Here is a 22,182-nt window from a genome sequence, read left to right as displayed (position 1 = left end):
TTTGGAAATTGACTGTGCTGCTGCGACATGTCACACCTTACTCCATCGTTTAGTCGCATGTGCACTGTAAGCGTTGGTATCTTGACCGACATTTATGATGGTACCTGAAGGCATCATAGGTGACGGTATTAAGGGAACTCCCGCTTCTCCAGTCACAAACGCTTACCCACGATAACGCCGGACAGACCCATGGAGCGATCCGTACCACATTGCGGTGATAACCACTATTAGAGGAGAAGTCCTTCAACATTTCGACAGCAAGGTAATCACACCTTTACTACTGTTTTGTCGAAAGCAGACCTAGCCATCCGCTAAGCCCCTTCAGCCCTGTGTGTGATCGGTTAGTTAACACTGTGTCCAAGTCATGGCAAGACATCTGTTAGTTAATGTGTTACACAAACTCGGATAAACAGCTGTATCGTAACACACGTTAAGCTATGTTACTCTGCTATGCACTATATTTGACGAACCACTCCTGAACGTTATATTTACTGCCAAACATCCGCTAACTAACGCTGCTCATTGGCCTTGTGTTGAAACATTTTATCAGTTGACGACAAAACATCTCCCGTTATCGTTAATCCCGATTCAACGTGATGGGCGGAGAAGCTACACTCTGGAAGCTACAGTCCGCGTTGTGTTAAAGTCGACCTAGAGCAGGTTAATATCTTATTTAATAAAAACAAATAAAGATTTTGTAGCACTGAAATCCACAGTCATGTAGCTAACCGTTATGCCAAATCTCGCTACGACTACCAGAGCCCAGGGTGGGCTGTTGTAGCTAGTGAGCTAGCTAGCTAAATACTGAAGACGCTAGCTTGCCTATCTATTTTTAGGTTTTCAGACTATAAGCTCTTAAACCACAGTATACAGAGGCTGCCGAGGTCTTAATGTGAATGAAAGCAGTGTTTTTAGCACGTATAGCCAACTGTGTCAGTCATGGTTTTGACGTAACGTTGTCTCACAGGTGTGTCTACTAACGTTACAGTGGTAGTGAATGTGGCCGAAAATATTCTCAGCTGATTTTCTCAGTAAATATTAACCCAGAGTTTTAACAGCAATCTTGTCCCTGTTCTCTACTCTCGGCCGGTTCACATTAGGGATCTGTTTTGCCTTGGTTTATTCACCTAAGAACGGGTGACCTGATTTAGCACTGTTTTCCATAGAGTCTTACAGACACGTCCCTTCCTCTTGTGGGGAAAGAGGGGGTAAACTCGATCACAGATGTGTTTGAACAGTTGTGTCGTCGGAAAAACACACGCCCGCCCTGTTAGCAAGACATGCTGTGTGTGGCAGCTAACCCGAGATCCACTAAGGCCACAGAAAGGGACAAATAGTTGAGCCAACAGAGACGGTGATCGAAATAAACAGGGAGACGTCTGTGTAAAGGAACTGGTGAGAAAGCAGCTTTTCACAGACATAAACAGTGTGAATGCAGTCTGTGTGAAGGCTGCATAATGTTTAAGTAAGTCAATGGGATGTATTGTTGTCACTGCATCCAGCCCAGTTGCAGAGAAAACCTCATTGCCAAAGCAAAGCATGTCAGACTATCAACAAGCAAACGGGTACATTTGACAAGCAAGGCACTGGAAACAATGAGTTTTCTGTAGGCACAGCAGCTATGATTCAGCCTTGGAAAACTGTCTCAGCTGACAACAAAACTTACTGACTTAACAGTATCCTGTATCACCGACTTCCTCTGAACTGGAAAAAGCACTTTCTTGCCACTGTTTTGTTTAGAGAGTAGGCAAACTCTTTTGTGAGTAATATTTATACAATTTTCTTCATTCAACTAAAAAAATTGTGTTTTTACAACTCTGGAAAGCACATAGACTCCTGCCTCTCTATTGAAGCTATTGGTTATTTCCATAGGCTGCAGTTAATTCAATGACATTAGAGCAAGATGTAAAATCTATGAATGAAATCATCATACCTCTACTGGATATCACTGATTACCTAGGCAGAACATCAGATGTTAGTGATGTTTGCACTTATCTGTAATCCATGTTATTGTCAGGTCCCGCAAATATCTGACCTTTTTGAAGAAAAGATGAAAACAGAGCACTTGGAAATTAGGAAAGACATACAAGACAGAGATGATAACAGGACAGGATGAGGGAGACAGAGGAGACTCATACAGAAAATCAGAGATCAGGAGAGAGAGAGAGAGTGAGAGACAGCAACAGATGAGAGCGGTTGCAGACACACGACGTGGGAAGGGTGAATACACACACTACAGATCTTTAGTTAAATGTGGCCTGTCTATCTAAAGACCTACTGAGTGTTAATAGTGCATATTTGTGATGTTTAAAAAGGAGAGTAAAAGTCTTAGTATGTTTTGATGAAGTGATCATACCCATAAACCCCCCAAATACCTGAGTAATCACTTCTCTGCTTGAGCAGAACAGACTTAAGCGATATACTCTTACACCTAACAATTAACAAAGGTTTGTTAAGAAAGTATTACAACTATTATAACCATCAGCTTATAATTCAGTTTACAAAAAGACCAAACACTATCTTTAAAATGATCTTATCAAAGACCCCATTCTATAAAGCTAGGTAAAAATGTGCCAAAACTGAGTCCCCCTCCATCCAGTTGAGACACATAGACTTATATAAAGGTATATACATTCAATGGCCACTTCATTAAGTACATCTGTACAATCTAATGTAATCCAATAAAACAGCAGTGCCATAACATCCATCTTTATAAAGTTTATAATGGTGACTTTGTTGGAAATTGAAGTTGAATTTAGCCAACAGTATACATGTCACTGCCAGTACCTACTTTGCATTACCTGCCAATTTTTGTTTGCCTGACAAAGCCTGAATAAGATATAGGTGAGATCAAACCATTGCTCCTTTAAATTTGGTGGTGCTGTTGATACAGTGTGCAGATCCCTGGTAATTAGCCCAACAATTATTTTGTTGTATTGCTTATCATTTCATCAAAACTGCCTCAGACGGCTAATGGAAAAATACAGTTTGAGTCTTAATACATTCTAACATTGATATACATTAGACATTGCTTTTTGGACCTTTCTAAAATGATTACACATTTGCAAATGCATGTATCTGCTGCTCTCCAGTGTATTTGAGCCTCAATACTCAAACCACAGCTTAGCTATAATGCTATTACCTGATGGCCTCAGCCTGTTTGTTGTTCTAGCATATGGCACTACAACGTTAGTGCCAGCCAAAAGCCATTGATCATTTGATTTCGATCATAGGCTTGTCTCCAGAGAAACAATATGTAATGGCTTTAATCTTGTTTCTGCCATAATTAGAAACACATGAAGTTTAACTGCCACTCACATGATGTCCCAGTTTCCTGTGGCCTCCAATTGCTTTTTGGAAATCTAGGCTAGTAGCACTAGCATTTTTATGTCGCCTATTTCGTGTATTTCAGAGAAGAAATTATGTCACAATATGAAATGAAATTTTAATAATCCTCGTGGGACAGAAGGGCAGTGTTTAAGTAGTCTAATGTCATATCATTTTACTGGTCTTTGTTTGAGTAAATGAAGGAGCCACACAGCTTTAGTGAGTTTGGCACAATATGAGAAGAAATAATGTGCATGTGGGGTTTTATATTATACTAGAAGATGCAAGTACATGACAAATGTAATGGCAAATGCATGTGGACAAGGGTGAGGAGCCAGAGAATTGGTCAGGAATTTTAAGTAGTGCAAGATGCCTGTGTGAAAGCCAGTTTCTTTTCTTCTTTGTGCTATTGTCTAGCCTGCTTACACCTGAGCTGGGTATCCCCCTGTCCTGACTTGTTTCGAGTAACTGACTTCCTCCTGCATTCTACACATATGTTCATGAAGTTTCTCTGGGTGTTTGGTTTACAAACAATCAAAATGAGAGTATTTTCATTTTAAGGTATGCTGGTGTGATCATTTCAAACAGTAAACCAGACACCCAAGTAGCCCAACTTCTGTATACCTGCTCCTGCCCTAATTTTTTTTGCACATTTTTGGCCTATTTTTTTTTTTAATGCAACATGATGCGATGCTGAGGGTAGATTGTGTAACTTTTGGCAGTGGCAGGCCAGTTTGCAGCTGTCTTTGAAGGAAAACATTAATAAACACAGAATAATGTAGGTATAAACTGTGAATGTGAAAAAAAGCCTTGTGAGAGATGGTTTCTTTACTATCCTTTACTTGCTGGCTCTACAGCAACTTGAAACTCCACCACCTCAGTGTATTTTAATGGCATAGTGTGCATCTTTTGTGCAGAAAAGCCTTTCTGCATTCATCTGTAGTTAAAGTATCTTGTTTCTTCTTTTTTCTCTTGTAATCATTATTAAAACAGTTGTCATTAGGGAGACACTTAGAATAATTTACTATAAATGCATGTAAGGAGCTGCGTCTGTAAAACCTCTTTTTTGGAAATTGCAGTTCCAGGCTACATGCCTTCCTGTACATGATAATGTACAGTATGGGTAACTTTCTTTGTGGTTATGGGTGTTGCCACTTGACTAACTCTTGACTTAAGCCCAGTTTAAGCTTCATGTCTAAGAATGCAACAGTGTGTACATAATTCAGATATGACTGAGAGAGAAAACGACTGGAAACAATGATGGCACCTGAAAGTCACATTTGTAATATCACTCTCTCTATTGTAATTGTGTGAATGTACCTACATCCAGGAGCAGATGAACTTCTAGCTGAGTGTTTTTTCCTTTACCTGATAGTGAATGTGCTTTTTCCTTCAATACTATGGAGTTTTAAAATCATTGGACATGATCATTAAATGGGTATAATGGATGACATCTTCATATGTAAATTGTGTAATACAATATAGCAGCCTCCAAAGTTCCCACAGAGCTTTGTTCAGGCCAGTAGGGAGTTATCAGGTTGTGTTATGCGTCTTAAATTAAGTTAAAGGTTTACATTCATTTTGAGTTTAAGTCCAAGAAAATTACAAATGTATTAATATGCCACCATGAGTGTATTTAATTTAGTCCATGTTACAGGGTTTCAGTGATCATTCAAGAGTGCTGTTGATAAGAAACATGATTTTCCAGTTTGATAAACTGAATAAAACATTGTTGCATGTTTCTGCCAAAACATGCAAAGTTATTGCATGTCTGTTTAACTGTCTCTCGTCATTTGACACAGACCTTTTGAAGTTCAGGTAGTTGATGTTTGAAAAGATGCGCTAAATGCTGTTCTGAACACTAATTACTCCCTGTTGAAAACAAGTCCCCTGTGAGCTATTCTAGTTTTTATTTCTGATGTGTCTGCACCACATATAATTGAACAAAGTCTAGGCAAGTTGTGTGTTGGTCCTCTGGGGCTTTGAGGGCCTGACATCCTAATCAGTGACTCATAAAGCCGCATGTGATTTTCTCATTAGCAGATAGCACCTACCAGTACAGTAGTTGTTGTGCCGTTCAGCTCAGCTCCTCCGAGACTTCTGCAAGAGCCATCCATGTTTCACGGTCTGTCTCATCTCTACCCTTGGCCAAACACCTTGCTCTGTTAATTAACAGACTGGTTGGACATAATAATTGTTCAATGAGAGCAGGGTTGCCAAGGTCTGTGTGAAGAAGGACATTTTGAAGCAGACTTATTTGGCATTATAGACTTTATCCTATCTCTGTGTTTTCTTGATATTAATATCATGTAATGACAGATCAGTATAGTCATTTTGTAACAGGTTAGTAGAGGAAAATGTTGCCCCTGCCATTAACATTTTATCAACATTATTTTAAATGATTTGGAGATAAGGTGATCAAGGTATTTAGTCACAGGGAAAGGGTGTGGGAATAGAAATGGCTAATTTTAAGGAAAATATTATCCCATGGAAATTTTGTATGTCAGAACAGTACAAAAATTGATTCAAAACTTTCTGAATGTAGTTTAGTTTAACAACGCAGATGCCGTCAATCATGGAGATATGACCAGCGCTCGGTTACACTATAAAGTGACCACAGTGGAAAAAATTAATTGGAAAGGTTTTTTTGTTTTACCTCTTATGAAGAATGGATGATGAATAGACATTTTGAAGCTTCTGTTGTCAGCTGTTATAGATCCATTGACCTTTTTTCCAAGACTGTTTGTACATTTCTTGTAAATAGGATGATTTTTTATCTAATACAGGCCTACATACAGTGCTATCCAAAGAAGGTTGGTTTTGTCTGGAGGAAGTGTTCTCCTGGAAGTGATTTATGCTTGTATGCATGTTTATCAACATTCCAGATATATTGATCAATTCCTATGAGTCATTGTTTCCTCCTGAGGTGATGAGTAATCTGTTGCTCTGTTGCTATTTCTTGACAATAGAAAACTAAAACTGCAAGCAATATTTTAAGTATAAGTGTTGTAAAAAAAAAAAAAAAAGCAAAGCAAAATTGATGCTAGTGCTGATAATTTAAGGTCATCTTTTACTGTAACACCCATTTGCATGGTTTTAATACTGATTTGGTATTGCTGACAGCTCCAAGGCCATGTTGAATTACATAATCTACAGTTGCATTGACCCTGATTGTTCAATATACAAGAATGCAAGAAGAGCATAATCATACAGCCAATCCTTGGCACACAATACTGGAACTATTTGCAGGGATCGTAAGTGGTAACATGTTTGTTATGTGAGCTGACCTTTTAATGTCTAAGACACTTCACATTCCAAGCATTTTGTTATCCTATGTGTTCACTTTTGGCAAACACTGTTTGCACATCATTTAGTCGTCCCTCCCAAATAGATCAATAAAGATGGGCTATGTACTGCTGGTCGTTAAGCATCTTAGAAGTTCACAGTGCATTATCAAAGTTTTTTTTTTTAAGGTGTATGAGTAATTTTTCCAAGGTTTTTATGCCTCCCCCCAGGTGACAGCCAGGGCTGGAGGCATTATGTTTTCAGGTTGTCTGTACATCCCACGATATCTCAGTATTGCGTTGAGGGAATTTCTTCAAATTTGGCACAAACATTCACCCGGACCCAAGGGTGAACTGATGAGATTTTGATGGTCAAAGGTTGCTGTGACCTCACAAATGCATGGTTTTGGTCCTGTGTGTGCAATATCTCAGGAATGCCTAAAGGAAATCCCTTCAAATTTGACTCAGATGTCCACTTGTACTAAAGGATGGACTGATTAGATTTTGGTGGTCAAAGGTCAAGGTGATTATGACAAAACACACAAACTCACAAAACACGTTTTTGGCCATAACTCACAAATTCATTTGCTAATTATGATGCAATTTGGAACAAAAGTGTAAAATGCAGTAATGACATTTTTTATCCAAATAGTCAAATGTCAACTTCACTTTGACAACATAATGTTCTGCAATAACTGGCTACTATTCAATGATGTAACTCAAGAAGGGGAGATTGTGACCATAATTTCCTTCAACTTGCTTGGTTGGCAGAGGCATACAACCGCAAGGCGGTAATTCTAGTTCTTATTATGAATGTTTTCTGGTCAGTGACTACAGATAATGCTTGGTGTAAGTATACTAACTCACTCTAATTATAAAGCTGAACCAGTGTGTAATCCATAACATACACAGTTAATTTTTAACCATCATATCTTTCACTGTAACCAGACTGGGCCAGTTGTGTAAATATTGGTCTTGCATTGTCTACCTGTTGGGTGTTTGTATTCCAGGTGTAAAGGGATACAGGTGAGAGCGTGTTGTTTTCCCCCATTGTTAGTTTGTCTCACAAGATGAAAAACCTGTAAGGGATGATACTCTTTCAAAAAACTTTACAAAGAAAAGGACACCCTTAGGACACAAATTAGGGATATGGCAAACAAAGCATTTAAAGACATGCTTTGTTTGCCATATCCCTAATTTGTGTAATCATGGTGTGTGTGTGTGTGTGTGTGTATATATATATATATATATATATATATTCCCCCCTTTTTGAGGGGGAATATTATCTTTGTTTGGCTTTTATGTGACTTACATTGTTGGCAGGTTGTGTCATGTTGTGCCTGTTGTAACTGTCCAAAGATTTGACCATTTTGTGCAAATGTATCACACTGAGATAACCTGGTTAAATGCAACATGAGCTGTAAAATATGAGAACTATCAGTGAAATCATGTACAGGACTGGTGTGTCAGGCCCTTATGAATAAAGCAATTTTGATTTCAGATTCGCCCACCACAGGTGTAGGTGCTGTTGCTGGACAGAGGCCCTAGCAGAATGTTTTATGCATTGGCCAACATTTGTCAGTTTAAAAATTGACCTAATTAGACTTGGATTAACAAACACAGTTTAACAACAATGAAGAATCATGTACTTCATTATTTTCTCAATTAATTGATTAATTTAAGAAATATCAAAAAACGTAGATTAAAAAAATTCTCCAGGCCCCCAGTTTCTTGTTTTGATTGACCCTCCAAAACCCAGTTTACTATCATATATGACAAGGAAAGGCAGAAAAGCCTCACATTTGAGAAGCTGAGAATTTTTTGCTTGTATACTGTTGTAACTTGAGTAAAACCTGTGGTTATTGGTACTTTCATATCCTGTCAAACATAGTTGCTAAAAACAAATAGTGAGTGACTCATTGTGCCATCTGCAGCTTTTTTGTTCTGTTGTAGTCACTGTTTTTTATTTGTAATTTTTTTATTTGCTACATCTTTCTAGTTAACTATGTTTTTAGGCTTGTGTACCTTTATATCTTTGCAAATTTCCAATTCCTTTTGATTTGCTTCTGAGGTCCATATTTCCAGCAGTTTGTATGTTTGTTTAAAGGATCGCTGGATTACATTACATTCATCTAGCCATACCTCAAAGCTCTCTAGCTGCTTCCTTCAGTTGCCTACAAATGAGCTTAGTTTTAAATGATGATGGCACTGTCCTGCATTTGTCATGGATTCCATGGTGGAAACACTGCAATGGTTGCATATTTGGTTCAGCAACCAGCTCAGGCACAGGCATGCTGTTGAAAAGCCCGTATTATGATGACTTCCTGACCTGAGTGTTCAGTGATTGTTACTGTTACCTAGGAGACAAACTGCATTTGTCAGAAGTTGGCTACATATTCCAGTTGAGGTTGTAATATTGGTAAGACCAATGGTAAAATAGTACTGGAAAATTTTACTCAAGTAAAAGTTCTGTTACTTCATTTTTCTCGAGTAAAAGTAAAATTACTAAAGTAAAAATGTAAGTTAGTTAAAATGTACTATCAGTTAATAAATACTAATGTAAGAGTTGCTGATTTGAAAAAAAAAAAAAACCCAAAAAGTAGAAGTTACAAATTCGTTACAGTAATGAGAGTAAAAGTAATTGGTTCCTTACACCCTTGTATGCATACATATCTTGTGTGTTGAACCTCTTTACTATATATCTGTGCTTGCATCCAAGAAATATTCATGTATCTGTACTTTTGCCAATTTGACAAAGACCTTTCTTTTCACCAGGAGAATTTGTAACTTTATTTTTTTGAAGGCCAAAAAAGGACAACAAAATGAAATGAACAGCAGGAAAAAATATGCAGCAATAGAGATAGAGTGGGAGAAAGTACAATCAATAGGCGCTGGTTCCTGATCATGCAGGCAGGGAGGAGGATGAAGGAAGAGGTGGAAACTAAAAGACAGAGAGTGGCAACAGGTCAGAGGAACAAATTTCCTCCCCACTGAGGTCAGTCCTGTTGGAGACGAGGGAACTTATGACATAGCACAGGTGCCCTTTTATTATGAAGCTCAAATTCACTCAGTCATTTTTAAAAGCTCAAAACTGGAAATGAAATAGGTTACTATTGAGAAAAAAAAACTACAGAGTTGCTTTGAAATCTCAGAGTACATCTGGTTTGCTATTTACATTAGTAAATGCTTTGTAACTGCTTGTCTACATTAAACTTGTAGCCGTTCAAAGCCATTGTGAATGAGTCATTTGGTTCTACTTTGGCTGCCTAAAGATGAGCTATGGATGGTGTGTTTATGTTTGTGTCGGCTTGACATATTGTTGCTCTTGGGTGGGATCTTTTTCTGGTGATGTCACATGCATTGCCTTGTGCTAAACAACCACCCCCTCCCATCTCCTCCCCCAGTCCCATCAACCTTTAAGGGGGGAAAGATTTTCCACATGAAGGAGAAGTTGTGGTAATGTTTTTTTTGACTGATACAGTCCAATTTTAAGTTGTACGTCTTGAGCACAGCAAATTTAGCTGTATTGCTACCATTACTGTTGTCATTTTTAGTTTGTTAGAGTGATACTCTGAGTGATACTCGGGATCTATGTTAGTTTTTATATCTGTGGTGGCTGTTCCGCTTGATTAAGGTGTATACAGCAAAGACAGATCTGAAAAGTAAAACCACCGTCCATGATGTTTCAACTAGGTTGCATTTATAGCTGCTTAATAAAACATTATCCACTTTTGAATGGAAGAAGCAAGCATTATGTTTTTGGATTAATACTTGGGAATAAGAAATGTCAAATAAAGTGAAAAAAATCACAATCCCAACATCACAGAGCTCAAGTTGACATCTTTAAATGTCTTGTTTTGTTTGATCAGAAGTCGAAAACCCAAAGGTAATCAGTATTAGTAGTATTGTTTTATAGAGAAATTGGAACCTGAGAATGTATTGCATTTTGTCACTATTTTTGCTTGAAATATGACAATTACTTTTCTGTCTAATTGATTAATGGACTAATCATTTCAGCTCTAGAGCAATGGGCAATCAGCTTTGTACTAAAGCAGGCAGGCTCATCGAGTCTTGCTAGCTGTGTCTTAGTGGCAAGGGTCTGGTAGTTTTTGGAATAATGTGCACTAGCTGCTGGCAATGAAGATTTGTAACAAAAGAACTCGAATAATAACCTTGTGATTAGGATTTTGCTGCTTCAGTTTTTGACTGACAGTACCAATGTGGATGATGCAGTGACTAAGGGCCTGATTCACAAGAGAAGAATAGTCCTTGTCCGACCATGTTGGAAAATCAACTTCTGAAGCTATGTGTACTGTCAGCTTGAGTGTTTGTCCCACCATCATCTGCACCACTGAGGTGTCCCTGGGGAACCCCATAAAGTTATACCCCACCCAAAACCCTGTTGCTCAACTTCCTCTGAAGAGAGGAAAAACAGAGAAATGTGACTACCTAGTGAGCAGGGAGTTGTTGAAAAAGGGATATACTCAGTAAACCCATGCTAGGTAAATAATGACTTTACGCAAAACTAGGTGCTGTTAAAATGATATATGTAAACCAATTGGTTAAGTTTATACAGTCCATGGCCCCTAATGCTAAAAATACAATTGACATTAGTAATTAATTTACACACACAATAGGCATACACAGAGTCGGGGCTTGTTTTTAGCGAAAGCACACATCTGTACTGCACTGAAAATCATTCAAGTAAAAATTTCATTATTTAAAGCAAGGAAAAATTAGCTCTGCATGTGTGAGAAGCATTGGAGAATAAAATAAAAGTAAACCTTGTCAAATCTACCTCTTAGTGTATGGTCTCTGCATCAAGTCAGTTTCCTTTTGTCTATTGATCTGTGGGGACACCTGGTTGCTTGATTTATCTCTTCACTAAGTATGAACTCTGCTGGCTTATGAGCTGCGTGAATATTAAAACTTTAGTTTACATGATTCTAAAAACCTTCAAAGATCCCAGTTCTGTTATCTTCTGTGTTTGTGTGTGTGTGCTGTGTCTCTTAGTTACAGAAGAAGAAAAAAAAAAGGCACTTCCCCTAACACCTTAAACATCCGCAGCTCAATGAACAATGTCAGTGGAGTAAGTAAGAGCTGGCCTACAATAAGTAAACATATCACAATAGAACTCCCTGCCCAATAAATATACACCTCAATGCTCAAAATAAAAGTTTTCTGTGCTTCAACAATGTGGCAAGTAACAATCCTGTCCTCTTATGTTTTCATATTCACATAAGTTCTGGAGGGAAACTAAAGTCTTTCAATTGTGTGTTTAGGGAGGAGCTACACTGTTTTCTTCCATCTTTATCTTGTATCAAAACTCACAACATCATAAGACTGAAGCATTTCCAGACCTTCCTCTGTTTCTGTAGTTCTCTGCTCTCAAACAATATTGTCCTGAAGTCACGTTTAATCAGATTTCCACCTGTTTTTCTTCTGGCAGAAATATTTCATCAAAGGTGTTGGTTAACCTCTGCACACAAGGATTTGCTTGGGAGAAATGTGAATTTTCCACAACCTCGGGATCTATATGTTCCTGCAGGGTCAAGTTACAGCCAGTGAAAAGTAAGTCACTGCATACGTGTGTACTCCAGGTAGACATGTATGCATTGTGTATTCTTTCCATGCTTGAGTAAGACAACAACAGAAATTGATATGCAATTCTGACTTACAAGTCACAAAACACAGCTACAGTAATTTTGAAATTAATAGCAACCCATATTCAGTATTCCTGAATTCCCTGTATTCCCTGGGTAAATAATGGTTAGTTTATTGGTTTCAGGATTAGTTTGTTTTTCTCACTGCCAGTTCAGTTCAGTGAGATTATTTCTTCACCGAGCACGCTGTAAGCTGATTCACAGACCAAAGGTCCTCAGCACACAGCTGACTCAGTGACAGCTAATCTTTGATCTGTCTCAACTGCACACTGTTAACAGATTGATGCAAGTGCTCTTTGTCTCTATTAACCTTTATCTCCACTAAATCCCATTCTCCTTTGCACTCTTCACACCATGTGAAGACACAGCTGGGTTGTCACATAGGAATGAGGAGTCTCATGCTGTGCCATTTGCATGCTATCATATACTTATTTTTCACTTCCTCTTTCGTGTTTGTATGTTACATTAGAATCCTGGGGTTATTGGGTCAGATTGTTCTCGGGGCCTCAGCAGGAATAAATCTGATGCCAGGTGTTGTTGTAGATGACCCATCTTACAGCCCATTTTATTTGGCCCTGTTTTTCTGGCCTAAATGAGCAGGCCTCTGAGCAGAGCCGAGGTGAGATGAGTTACTGATGTGCAGTGTGTTGTCCTGCCAACCGGCCGGCCTGCCAGTGTATTTAGCTGCTATTGGCCTGTGCTGAGCTGGCTGTGCTGGGGCCTGGCCGCTGGCTGATTGCCTCATTCCAGGGGTGGGGCTGCCTCAGTGCTCAGCACTGACCTTCACTCTGATTTATGAGTTCCTCCTTGCAGTCTGTTTCCTTGCCATCCTCCTCCTTTCCCTCCTGTTCATGCTGTAGATTAGAACTTGGTTCCAGCTGTACCTCATACTCCCCCAAACATAAGCAGGGCCACCCTGTGTCTACCACCGACATCGCAGTCTATAAACAAATGCATGATATGCAGCAGATGTGTGAGTTCATCTGCTTGTTATTGCTAAGCTTTGGCGGTTGCCTGAAGCCTGGATGAGAAACATGCACTATGGAAAAGTTAAATTGGATCAACAGATAATTAATTGGCAGCTTTTTGATGATTTGAATAAACGTAGAGATTTTATTTTTTAAAACCAAAAATGGTAAAAAAGTATAGTATATAATATAGTTGGTATATATCTGCTATATTTACAGTGTAGAAGCACCTAGACTTTCACTTTTTTTTTTTTTTTTTGTTTGTTTGTCTTGAGTAATAAATTGGTTAAGTAACCTAAATTACATGGTCAGTCTTGGCAGTCTACGCCATCAAATTGTGGAAATGTAGATTTATCTGTGTCTGGCCCTGTCTGTTCTGCTTATCAAATGATTAATCATGGCCTCACTGTACATGCTTTCTTTTCTTGTGCCATCTTACACTTTCCTTCAGTTCACCTTGGATCTATTTACACACCGTTGTCAATAATAGTGGTTTTGAACCAGGAACCAGTTCATGTTGGTAGTTGAAAAGTGCCACTGCATACACTACTTATGTATGCTGACCCTCTTCTCATTGGAAAAGAGGGTTATGTATAAAAGCTAATCGGATGTTGCCACTGATGTACGAAAGGTTCCCCTGCAGTGAGGATCAAAGAGGGGAAACCTGCTGATCGATCAAGTCCTTGTACTGTTGTTATTACTGTTGGGAATGCTTTAGAATGATGTGAATTATTCATTTAATGTTTAATGTCTGTGAAACGGAGCTGTGATTTCCATTAATTTAGAGTTGTCCAAACAACTGCTACTACCTTATTCAGTCACAGTGGGTTTCCTGGTCTGGCCTGGTATCCAGTCCAGGACTACCCCCAACTAGAGTTTGGCAGTCATCAGTAGGATTTTGAATCATGTTCTTGTTTAATGGGTGGAGAATGTGGAAGTGGATAGTCGTCACTACATTCTGATTCACAGCGTTTTATTTTTCCTTTAACAGGGGTGCAGTGTGTGGTGGGAAAAAAGCTGATGAGGTGAAGAAAGTTGAAAGAGGCCACTGGATTCACCTGCTATCTATTGGACTTAATCCTGAGTGACCCTGCTGCCTACTTTCTCTACATCATTTCTAGAGGAGGCTGGAGGCCCTCTGGGTGCAAGAAACACCATGTGCCAAAACTGGAGAGGACTTCCTACTGCCCCATAAGACTGCCAAACCTCTTGCGAACCTTCCTCTCTAGTCCGAGGAACCTCCTAATCCTCTAAATTGCCCGCTGGCAAAGATGAAGAAGGTGGCAGCATGGTCAGCAGAGGACGTCTCTGACTGGCTGAGCAAAGAGGGGATGCCAGAGTATATAGAGGCCCTCCGTCAGATGGATGGTCCCGCCATGCTCAGGCTCACCAAGGCAGATTTCCAGAATCCTCCCCTCTCGTTGGTGTCATCAGATGGCGGGGAGCAGATGATGGAGCGACTGGAGACGCTGAGGATAGAGAACCATATGGAGGCTCACAAAAACGGTCATGCAAACGGGCATGCCGGTGGGCTACCTAATGGGACAAGCAAGCCCCAGAGGAATGGCACACTGGGGAGGAAGGACTTAAGGATGGAGATGGTCCACATCCCCATTCCTACTATGGAAGCTATGCGCTCCTCGTTCCCTGCCGAGTGGAGGAAGACAGGCATAGCGTTCTTCTATGCGGTGGTGTGCTTTGTTACCACCACTGTTGTCATTTCAGTGGTCCATGAGAGAGTACCGCCAAAAGAACATACCCCACCACTGCCCGATAAGTTCTTTGACCTCTTTAACAGGGTGGAGTGGGCTTTCTCCATCTGTGAGATTAATGGCATGTTATTGGTTGGACTGTGGCTGATACAATGGATTCTACTCAAGCACAGGTACACGCAGAAAGCTCTTAGTAAATGACATACAAAACATCACATTCTAATGAGTTCTAATCTGAATTCAGACTAAATGAAAATGTCACGTTGTTCATTTTCTTTGTCTTTTTTTCCAGGTCGATTATTGGGAGGCGATTCTTTTTCATTGTGGGCACACTCTATATGTACCGGTGTATTACAATGTACATTACCACTCTGCCTGTTCCTGGGATGCACTTTAAGTGCTCTCCAAAGGTATAATACATACATTTATTTCTCTCAGCACTATGAAGGGTTCCGTCTTACTTAACTGCTTTTGGAACAAATGTGCTGAATGGGCAAATTCAGCAAAATGAAACCTCTTCTGTTCTCGCCACTGACCACTGATTGCAAGATGTGTGCAATCAAAATTTTTTTTTTTTTTTTTTTTTTTAAAAAGGAAGAGGCCCTTCAAGTGATTGTTTAACTTTTTGTAGTTCCTGTTAAATAGTGCAAATGCTATGAAAGCATCACTATTTTCTTTCATACTGACTTACTGACTGGTCAGAATTCAGAAAATAGATGTAGCACAATCAGTGGTAAAAACCTTCATCTGGTAAAATTAAAAAATTGCATTCACCAAAGGAAAAAAAAAAAAAAGAAAAAGTTGAGTTTGGGCAACTAAAACTGTTGAAGTTGTTAGGGAGGGGGAAGTTGTCATTGTTAAAACAAACCAACTCTTAAGTGTGGGAGAAAGGTAATAGGATGGAACATGAAGCATGTTTTACACTTATTTTACACCGCCTTACGGATGGATGTGGCACTGCTTCATTATGTGTTATCAAATGCAGACACTAACATGGGTTGTTTAGGTTATGGTTTTTCTGAGGAAGTCAAAGTAAAAAAGAATACTACTGAATTTACTGTAAATATAGTTGAGATATTTCTACTTGATTTTTTTCCCCACTTTGTGTTATGTTTTATTTCAACATTACTACTAATGTTTTAAAGGAAATATTAGCAGGAAATCATCTTTTTACTCCACCAAATGTGTCTGATGGTTTATTTAAATAATAATGACTTTATTTGCAAATGTAGGATAAGCTCATGTGATACATTGTTGTATATTTGATTACCCAAATTAGTATTTCCACTTTTGATACTTCAACTACATTTTGCTGATAATACATTTGTGCTTTTAACTAAAAACTTTTGAGTGTGGGAGTTTAGCTTGTAACCATGTATTTTACACTGTATTGCTATCATTTCTAAGGTCAAGCATCGGGATACCTTTGATCTCTGTAACTGCTCCTCAAATTAAATCATTGTGCAACATTTGTAGCAGAAATGAGACAATTTGATGAGAAGAAAAAAAGTTGTACTTAAATATAGAAGGTGAAAAAAATGCACATGCAATGTAAGATTATCTCAGAAGCAACGGAGAAGTCTTAGAGGTGGCATTACAGGTGATTCAAGACTCAATTTGAAAACTTGATGGTGGCTGTCCTCACCTATGAAGAAAGGCTAGTAGTAGTAGTTCCTGTTAATAACCCAAAATTGATGTAATGTATGACTGTGTTTCTTTTAGCTTCTCGGGAACTGGGAGGCACAGATGAGGAGAATAATGAAGATGATTGCTGGTGGGGGCCTATCTATCACAGGTTCCCACACCATGTGTGGAGATTATTTGTACAGTGGCCACACTGTAATGTTAACACTGACATACCTCTTCATCAAGGAGTGTAAGTTCCACTGTGATTATAGTAATGTTTAGTGTACAAGAATATACACTTTTGTGTACCCCATCTGCCATGATCTAGTTCACATCTCCTTCAGAAAGTCAGATCAAACGTCAAAAGAATGAAGTACAGATCAGAAATGATGATTGGGCTGTTAAATCGTGGTTTTAAAGGAGTAAGCAGGTTCTCACAGCTTCATCTGAATCTGGACAATCATTGATCATTTTGCATGATCTCCAAATTTTTATCTTTTTTTTTTTTTTTTAAATTGGCATTAAGTTGTACTTACAACAACATATACTCAATTTCATAACTGAAGTTTTAGGTTCACATGCCACAATTTTCCTGTCATCTGTATCTCACTGATAACATTCAGCTCTTTGACTTTCACACTTCTCTGCCCTGTCAGGAAATGTGAAAATGTTATCTTACACTATTCACTTACACATCTGCTAACATGTTTTTGTGTTAAAATATTGCTCCATCACAGAACCACATTTTCTGTTCCTCAGCAGGCATTTCCATTACCTAACTTTTGGTTTACACACCCAGTTGGTCGAAGACAAAGTCCAAGGGTTGGAAGTTGTCGCATTTTAACTGCTATGTCAAGTTGTAGAAATCATTACATTACTCATGCAAGCTTTGAGTAAAGAGTTGTCTTCTGCTACATCACATGGTCCTGCAAAGCTTTTCCAACACGTTTGTGTTGACAGACCTGATTGATGCAGCAGCGACATCTAGTGGGGAAAAGGAGAACAGTTACTTCTGCAAAAGAGCCACAATGTCTCTTCTCAACCTTTGAGGCCAGTGTTTTTCCACCAGCTAGATCACATTTACTGCCCCCGATGGCCCATTTAGCTGTGAAAGAATTCAGCCTCTTCTCTAAGGTCAATACTGTTGAGTCTTTGGTATAACTTTTTTTTGTTTGATTGGCAGATTCTCCCAAGCGGTTCTGGTGGTACCACTGGTTTTGCTGGATCTTAAGTGCTGTGGGAATTTTCTGCATCCTTCTGGCCCATGACCACTACACTGTGGATGTAGTGGTGGCATACTTTATCACTACACGTCTCTTCTGGTGGTACCACACTATGGCCAACCAGCAGGTAATCATGTTACCTTGGATTTTGAATTGAAGTAAAAGTGAAATGAGTGAAGTCAATTGGTACACAGGTTTATTCAGTGCATTTGTCTTCTAGTCCTTATCGTTATCTGGTAATAAACAAACTGGTACATTTATTTTAGTACCTAAGAAGTTACATCGAGTATATACACAGAGAATGGTCAAGGTGGGAAATGTACAGTCAGATTGTTATTCCATATGCACTTGTTTTTGTTAAGTGGAACACAAGTTGGAAAGCTGAAGCACTTTCCTTGGGCACTAAAGAATATAATGCATCTTGTATACATGGTTGGGCCACATGACAATAGATAATGTGTTATCAACTGTCACAGATTTGTACTGTATATTTTATACTGAGGCAGCTATAGTTATACTTAGCTTCCTTTTAAAGGAATAGTTTGACGTTTTGGGAAGTATACTTATTCACTTTGTAGCGATAGCTTAAAGACTGGAAATAGTTTGATAAATAACACTCGTCATTTTTACACTGTGGCTTTTTTTTATGGATTAAATGATTGAAATATGATGTGTTAATTATTGAGCTTTGGAGGTGCTGGTAGGAAGGTTTTTGGACAGAGGAAGGGTAGCTGTCCCAGTTTGTTGGTAATGTAGTATTTTGGTATTAATCTGATGAAGTATCTTGAATTTTAATTCACTGAATTGGCCAAATAAATATATTCTCGTCTGGTTATTTTAGCTATAAATTGTTTCTCAAGTACACCATAGTATCTGATTTCCACTTGCCCCCCCCCTGCCTTTTATCTGTGTGTAAAAGATTACATGTGAAAGACTTTAAGAACAGAAAGTACAGCTGACACAATGTGAAATGACAGTAGTCCCTGAATAATTTGAAGCAATTTGTTCAAAACATAAACTGGTAAGGAAATGTGTATTAGATATTCAATGACCGCACTAATAGCACTTGTGTCTTTGATTTGTTTCAGTCGCTGAAGGAGACATCACAAAGTAACCCGTTCTCGCGGGTGTGGTGGTACAGACCGTTCCAGTACTTTGAAGAGAATGTCAACGGTATGGTCCCTCGTAACTATCAGCTGCCGTTTTCATGGCGAGCCTTGCAGTGGAATCGTGGTCTAAAGTACAGCAGACTGGACATCCAGTGACTCCTCTCATGTCACAGCAGGCAAGGACCGTGATTTCCATAAGTGCTGTTTTTTACCCATGGAAGATGGAACTGTTTAATGTAGCGCTGTCCTTTCACATCTAGTAACAGACACATCGTGTCCAAATGGGTAAATGGGTAGCACTGTGACCCACCAAGTATTTTTTTTTTTTTCCTTGTGTGTATCTATATGTATATTTCTTTTGTTGTTTTTCTCTTCTGGTAGTATTTGTCCATACATAGCACTAATTTATATTTGTTTCATGTCTTTTCCTCTTCATGGGCCACATAAGTTTCTGCTTTTGTAGCAGATCTATGAAGCATTTCAACAAACAAACTCAAACGTTTTTGGCCACAAGGACTCAAATACTTTTTCTTCCTCTCAGCACAAAACCATAGTTCATGTCTTCATGTTCTTACAAGATTTTTAGTGCAGATAGTGTCAATCAAATGCTTATTTGATAACCAAAATGCCATAATGCCATTTTTCGTTTTGATAGCAAATTACTTTTTGTAAACTGTCCTTGCTAAAATGAGTCAAAGGTGCAAAAAATAATTTTTCTAAGTATGTCAAACTTTATTTTTCAAAAAACAAATGATGTCCAACAAAAGATTTTTAGATTTTTACCTTTTTCAAGATGGATAACTGAGAGCATAAGAATCTAATGTGGTATAACATTACTCCAGTGCCTTTCTTAGCTTGATTGTAAAACAGTTCAAGTTCTATTGTGTCTTGTATCTCGCTGCCGCGGGTGTGATCACGCCACGGTACAAGGTGGTACTTGGTTAACAGTCTCGTTCCCATGAATGTAAAAACAACTACGCCAGCCTTACCAAAAGATTGGTCTTCCCAAATTTAAGTGCAGTGAGTGAAATGTCCCGTTTATTTATGATGTCAGTTTGTGCTTAGTTGGTTAATGCTGTTCTAACAGAAATATGACTGTTAATTGTATTTTTATGTCTGTAACATTTCATTTTTCACCAACCAGTCTTTAACCAGCAATCAATGACACCATCATGTCTGCTAATTTTGTTTTCCACCCCAACTTTATCTGCTAAACATCACTGCCTAATTGGAAATTATATCAGAAAACTCTCCATGGTGCAAGTTGTTATGGACCTGGACATGTCTTGTGCATCATTGCTGCAACTTGCTCAGGAGATAATGAGCCCCAATCTTGTTCCCCACATTGAGTCCCATTTTGAAGAATTATCCTCATTACTGTCTTCTCTTGTAACCTTTTTAGTGATGAGATGTGGAAGAAAATATTCAATGTGACCCTTGTGCTGAGTTTAGGGAATGTCAAAGTTGTAAAAACAGAAACTTCAGGCAAAGTTTCTGAGCATGTCTGTAATGAATCTGTATGTGCTTTGTATAGTTTGTCTTGTACTAAATCAAGCTGCTACCTTTCAGTTTAAAGACTGTATCTTTTATGCCAAAACAAACTTTTTCCTAGAAGTAGCAAACAGATAACGTGGAACTTAAATGTGGGGAACAAACTGAAGCATGATGCGCAGAGCTGGTAATATAATTGGCCATATGTGTGCAAACATTGATTTCCATGAATGTGAAAATGCGTCCTTATTGATGATCCTAATCATGTACATGTTGACTTGTTCAGTTTTCTTTGTGTAACTATGAATGAACTGTAAAGACTGGCTATTACACAAGTTCATCTATAAGCAAAAGATTTAACTCATTATGTGAAACTTTAATTTCAAATCAAACTGATGAGCTTTGTTGAAAGAAAAACTGCACTAAACTTTAGATTATACAAATTCCAAATAAATAATGGTCACGCGATTATTTCAACATTGTCAAAGGGAGGTGAGAATACACCATTGTTTTCATTGTGACATCATGAAGCCAATAAGAGAAATAATGTTTGAGACTAGTTTGACCCCCTCCTTCCTGTAGCATTGTCAAATCATTTCACTTTTACAGAGAAAAGTTTCTTAGTTTTTAAGAGAACGGTAGATTCATCACGTATGGCCATGTTTTGGTTTCAGATAATATTTGTAGTATTGGTTGAAACATGGCTCTCTAGTGATGTTTGAGTGCTTTGATAAGGATGAAGAGTGGAGTTAATGTTTGTCTTCTAGTTTGCCAATCAAGTTGAAATATTTTTTGTCTCCAAGAAATAAGTTGTTTATTCTGTATGTTTCTCTGTAAACTTCTCATCCACTTTGTTTTTGTGCGTATACCACATGTTTGTAAGATATGATAAAGGATTCCTTGGGACGCTTTTGAATAAATAATTTTACTATAACGTATTTGATTTACTATTACTCTCTTTCTTTATCAGTTTATCACAAGTTGCAGATTGTTGCAGCTCCTTGTGCCAGAAGATGACATCATGGCAGATTCATGAACAGCCAGCAGATGGACACATTGAGTTACATAAATAAGATCAGCAGAGTGAGGGGTGGTCTCTGCTTCCAAAATGTGTTTTTGCTTCCAGTATGTACTTGTGCACTCCACCTACAAGAAGTATGTTGAACATAGTTATTTCCTGCATTCGTTCTGCTCTCTCTAGGCCTCTTATTAACCCTTCAAATGTCCTTTTCTCACGTTTCAAACTTTAGTCATCTTGTAACCTCTCTTCTCATCCACCCAGTTGTTAAAGTCAGTCAGTAAATAGAGAGACACCATGTACTCACCCTTACACTTACACCTATATAGCCTCCATGACAATCTTTTTAATACACACTATAATAATAATTGATACTTTTATAACAATATAACAAACAACAATGTGAAAAGGGCTTCTGGTAGTGATGAACTTACAGAATTCTCACCTGAATCTGCAGTTCCCTTGGCTTTACAGAGTTTTAAAGTGAGTTTTAACTTGTTTAGCTGGAACTATTGTTTTGGTTCACTCTCACTCCTCTCATAGTGTTTTCCAGTCACAGTAGATTTCAACCAAAAAGCTCTATAAGTCCATGTACACTACCTGCTCAGCACCAAACAGAAAACACACACCTAGTGACTAGCTGGTGAACATAGTGGAGCATTTAGCAGCTAAAGAGAGTTATTTCCCTCAGGAGACCAAAAACAAAGCTAAAAAAAACTGGACTTGCTGTATACTCAACAGATGGTCACAAACACAACTTC

General features: G+C 38.4%; 1 protein-coding gene across 2 annotated transcripts; it reads left to right on the top strand.

Annotated features, from left to right (window-relative positions):
• The first annotated feature begins 159 nt into the window (after window positions 1-159).
• Window positions 160-21,333, top strand: sgms1 (sphingomyelin synthase 1). 2 transcript variants are annotated; one of them, XM_022763676.1, is made up of 7 exons: window positions 160-262; window positions 12,061-12,182; window positions 14,234-15,127; window positions 15,247-15,364; window positions 16,677-16,830; window positions 17,764-17,930; window positions 18,892-21,333. In XM_022763676.1, the coding sequence occupies exons 3-7, from the start codon at window positions 14,514-14,516 to the stop codon at window positions 19,066-19,068; spliced, it is 1,230 nt and encodes a 409-aa protein (XP_022619397.1). In that variant the 5' UTR covers window positions 160-262; window positions 12,061-12,182; window positions 14,234-14,513; the 3' UTR covers window positions 19,069-21,333. The 2 variants fall into 2 exon arrangements, with proteins under 2 accessions (XP_022619397.1, XP_022619396.1); XM_022763675.1 differs by lacking the exon at window positions 12,061-12,182.
• The last annotated feature ends 849 nt before the right edge of the window (window positions 21,334-22,182 follow it).

Source organism: Seriola dumerili, unplaced genomic scaffold (genome assembly GCF_002260705.1).
Source record: "Seriola dumerili isolate Sdu_G_001 unplaced genomic scaffold, Sdu_1.0 BDQW01000478.1, whole genome shotgun sequence".
NCBI lineage: Eukaryota > Metazoa > Chordata > Actinopteri > Carangiformes > Carangidae > Seriola > Seriola dumerili.
This window is presented reverse-complemented; position numbering and strand designations above follow the sequence as displayed.

Bases quoted from the DNA above. Each gene is read 5' to 3' on its own strand.
- sgms1 (XM_022763675.1), top strand. From the start codon at position 14,514: ATGAAGAAGGTGGCAGCATGGTCAGCAGAGGACGTCTCTGACTGGCTG. The intron at 15,365-16,676 runs GTATAATACATA...TGTTTCTTTTAG, and splicing joins ACTTTAAGTGCTCTCCAAAG to CTTCTCGGGAACTGGGAGGC. The intron at 17,931-18,891 runs GTAATCATGTTA...GATTTGTTTCAG, and splicing joins ACACTATGGCCAACCAGCAG to TCGCTGAAGGAGACATCACA.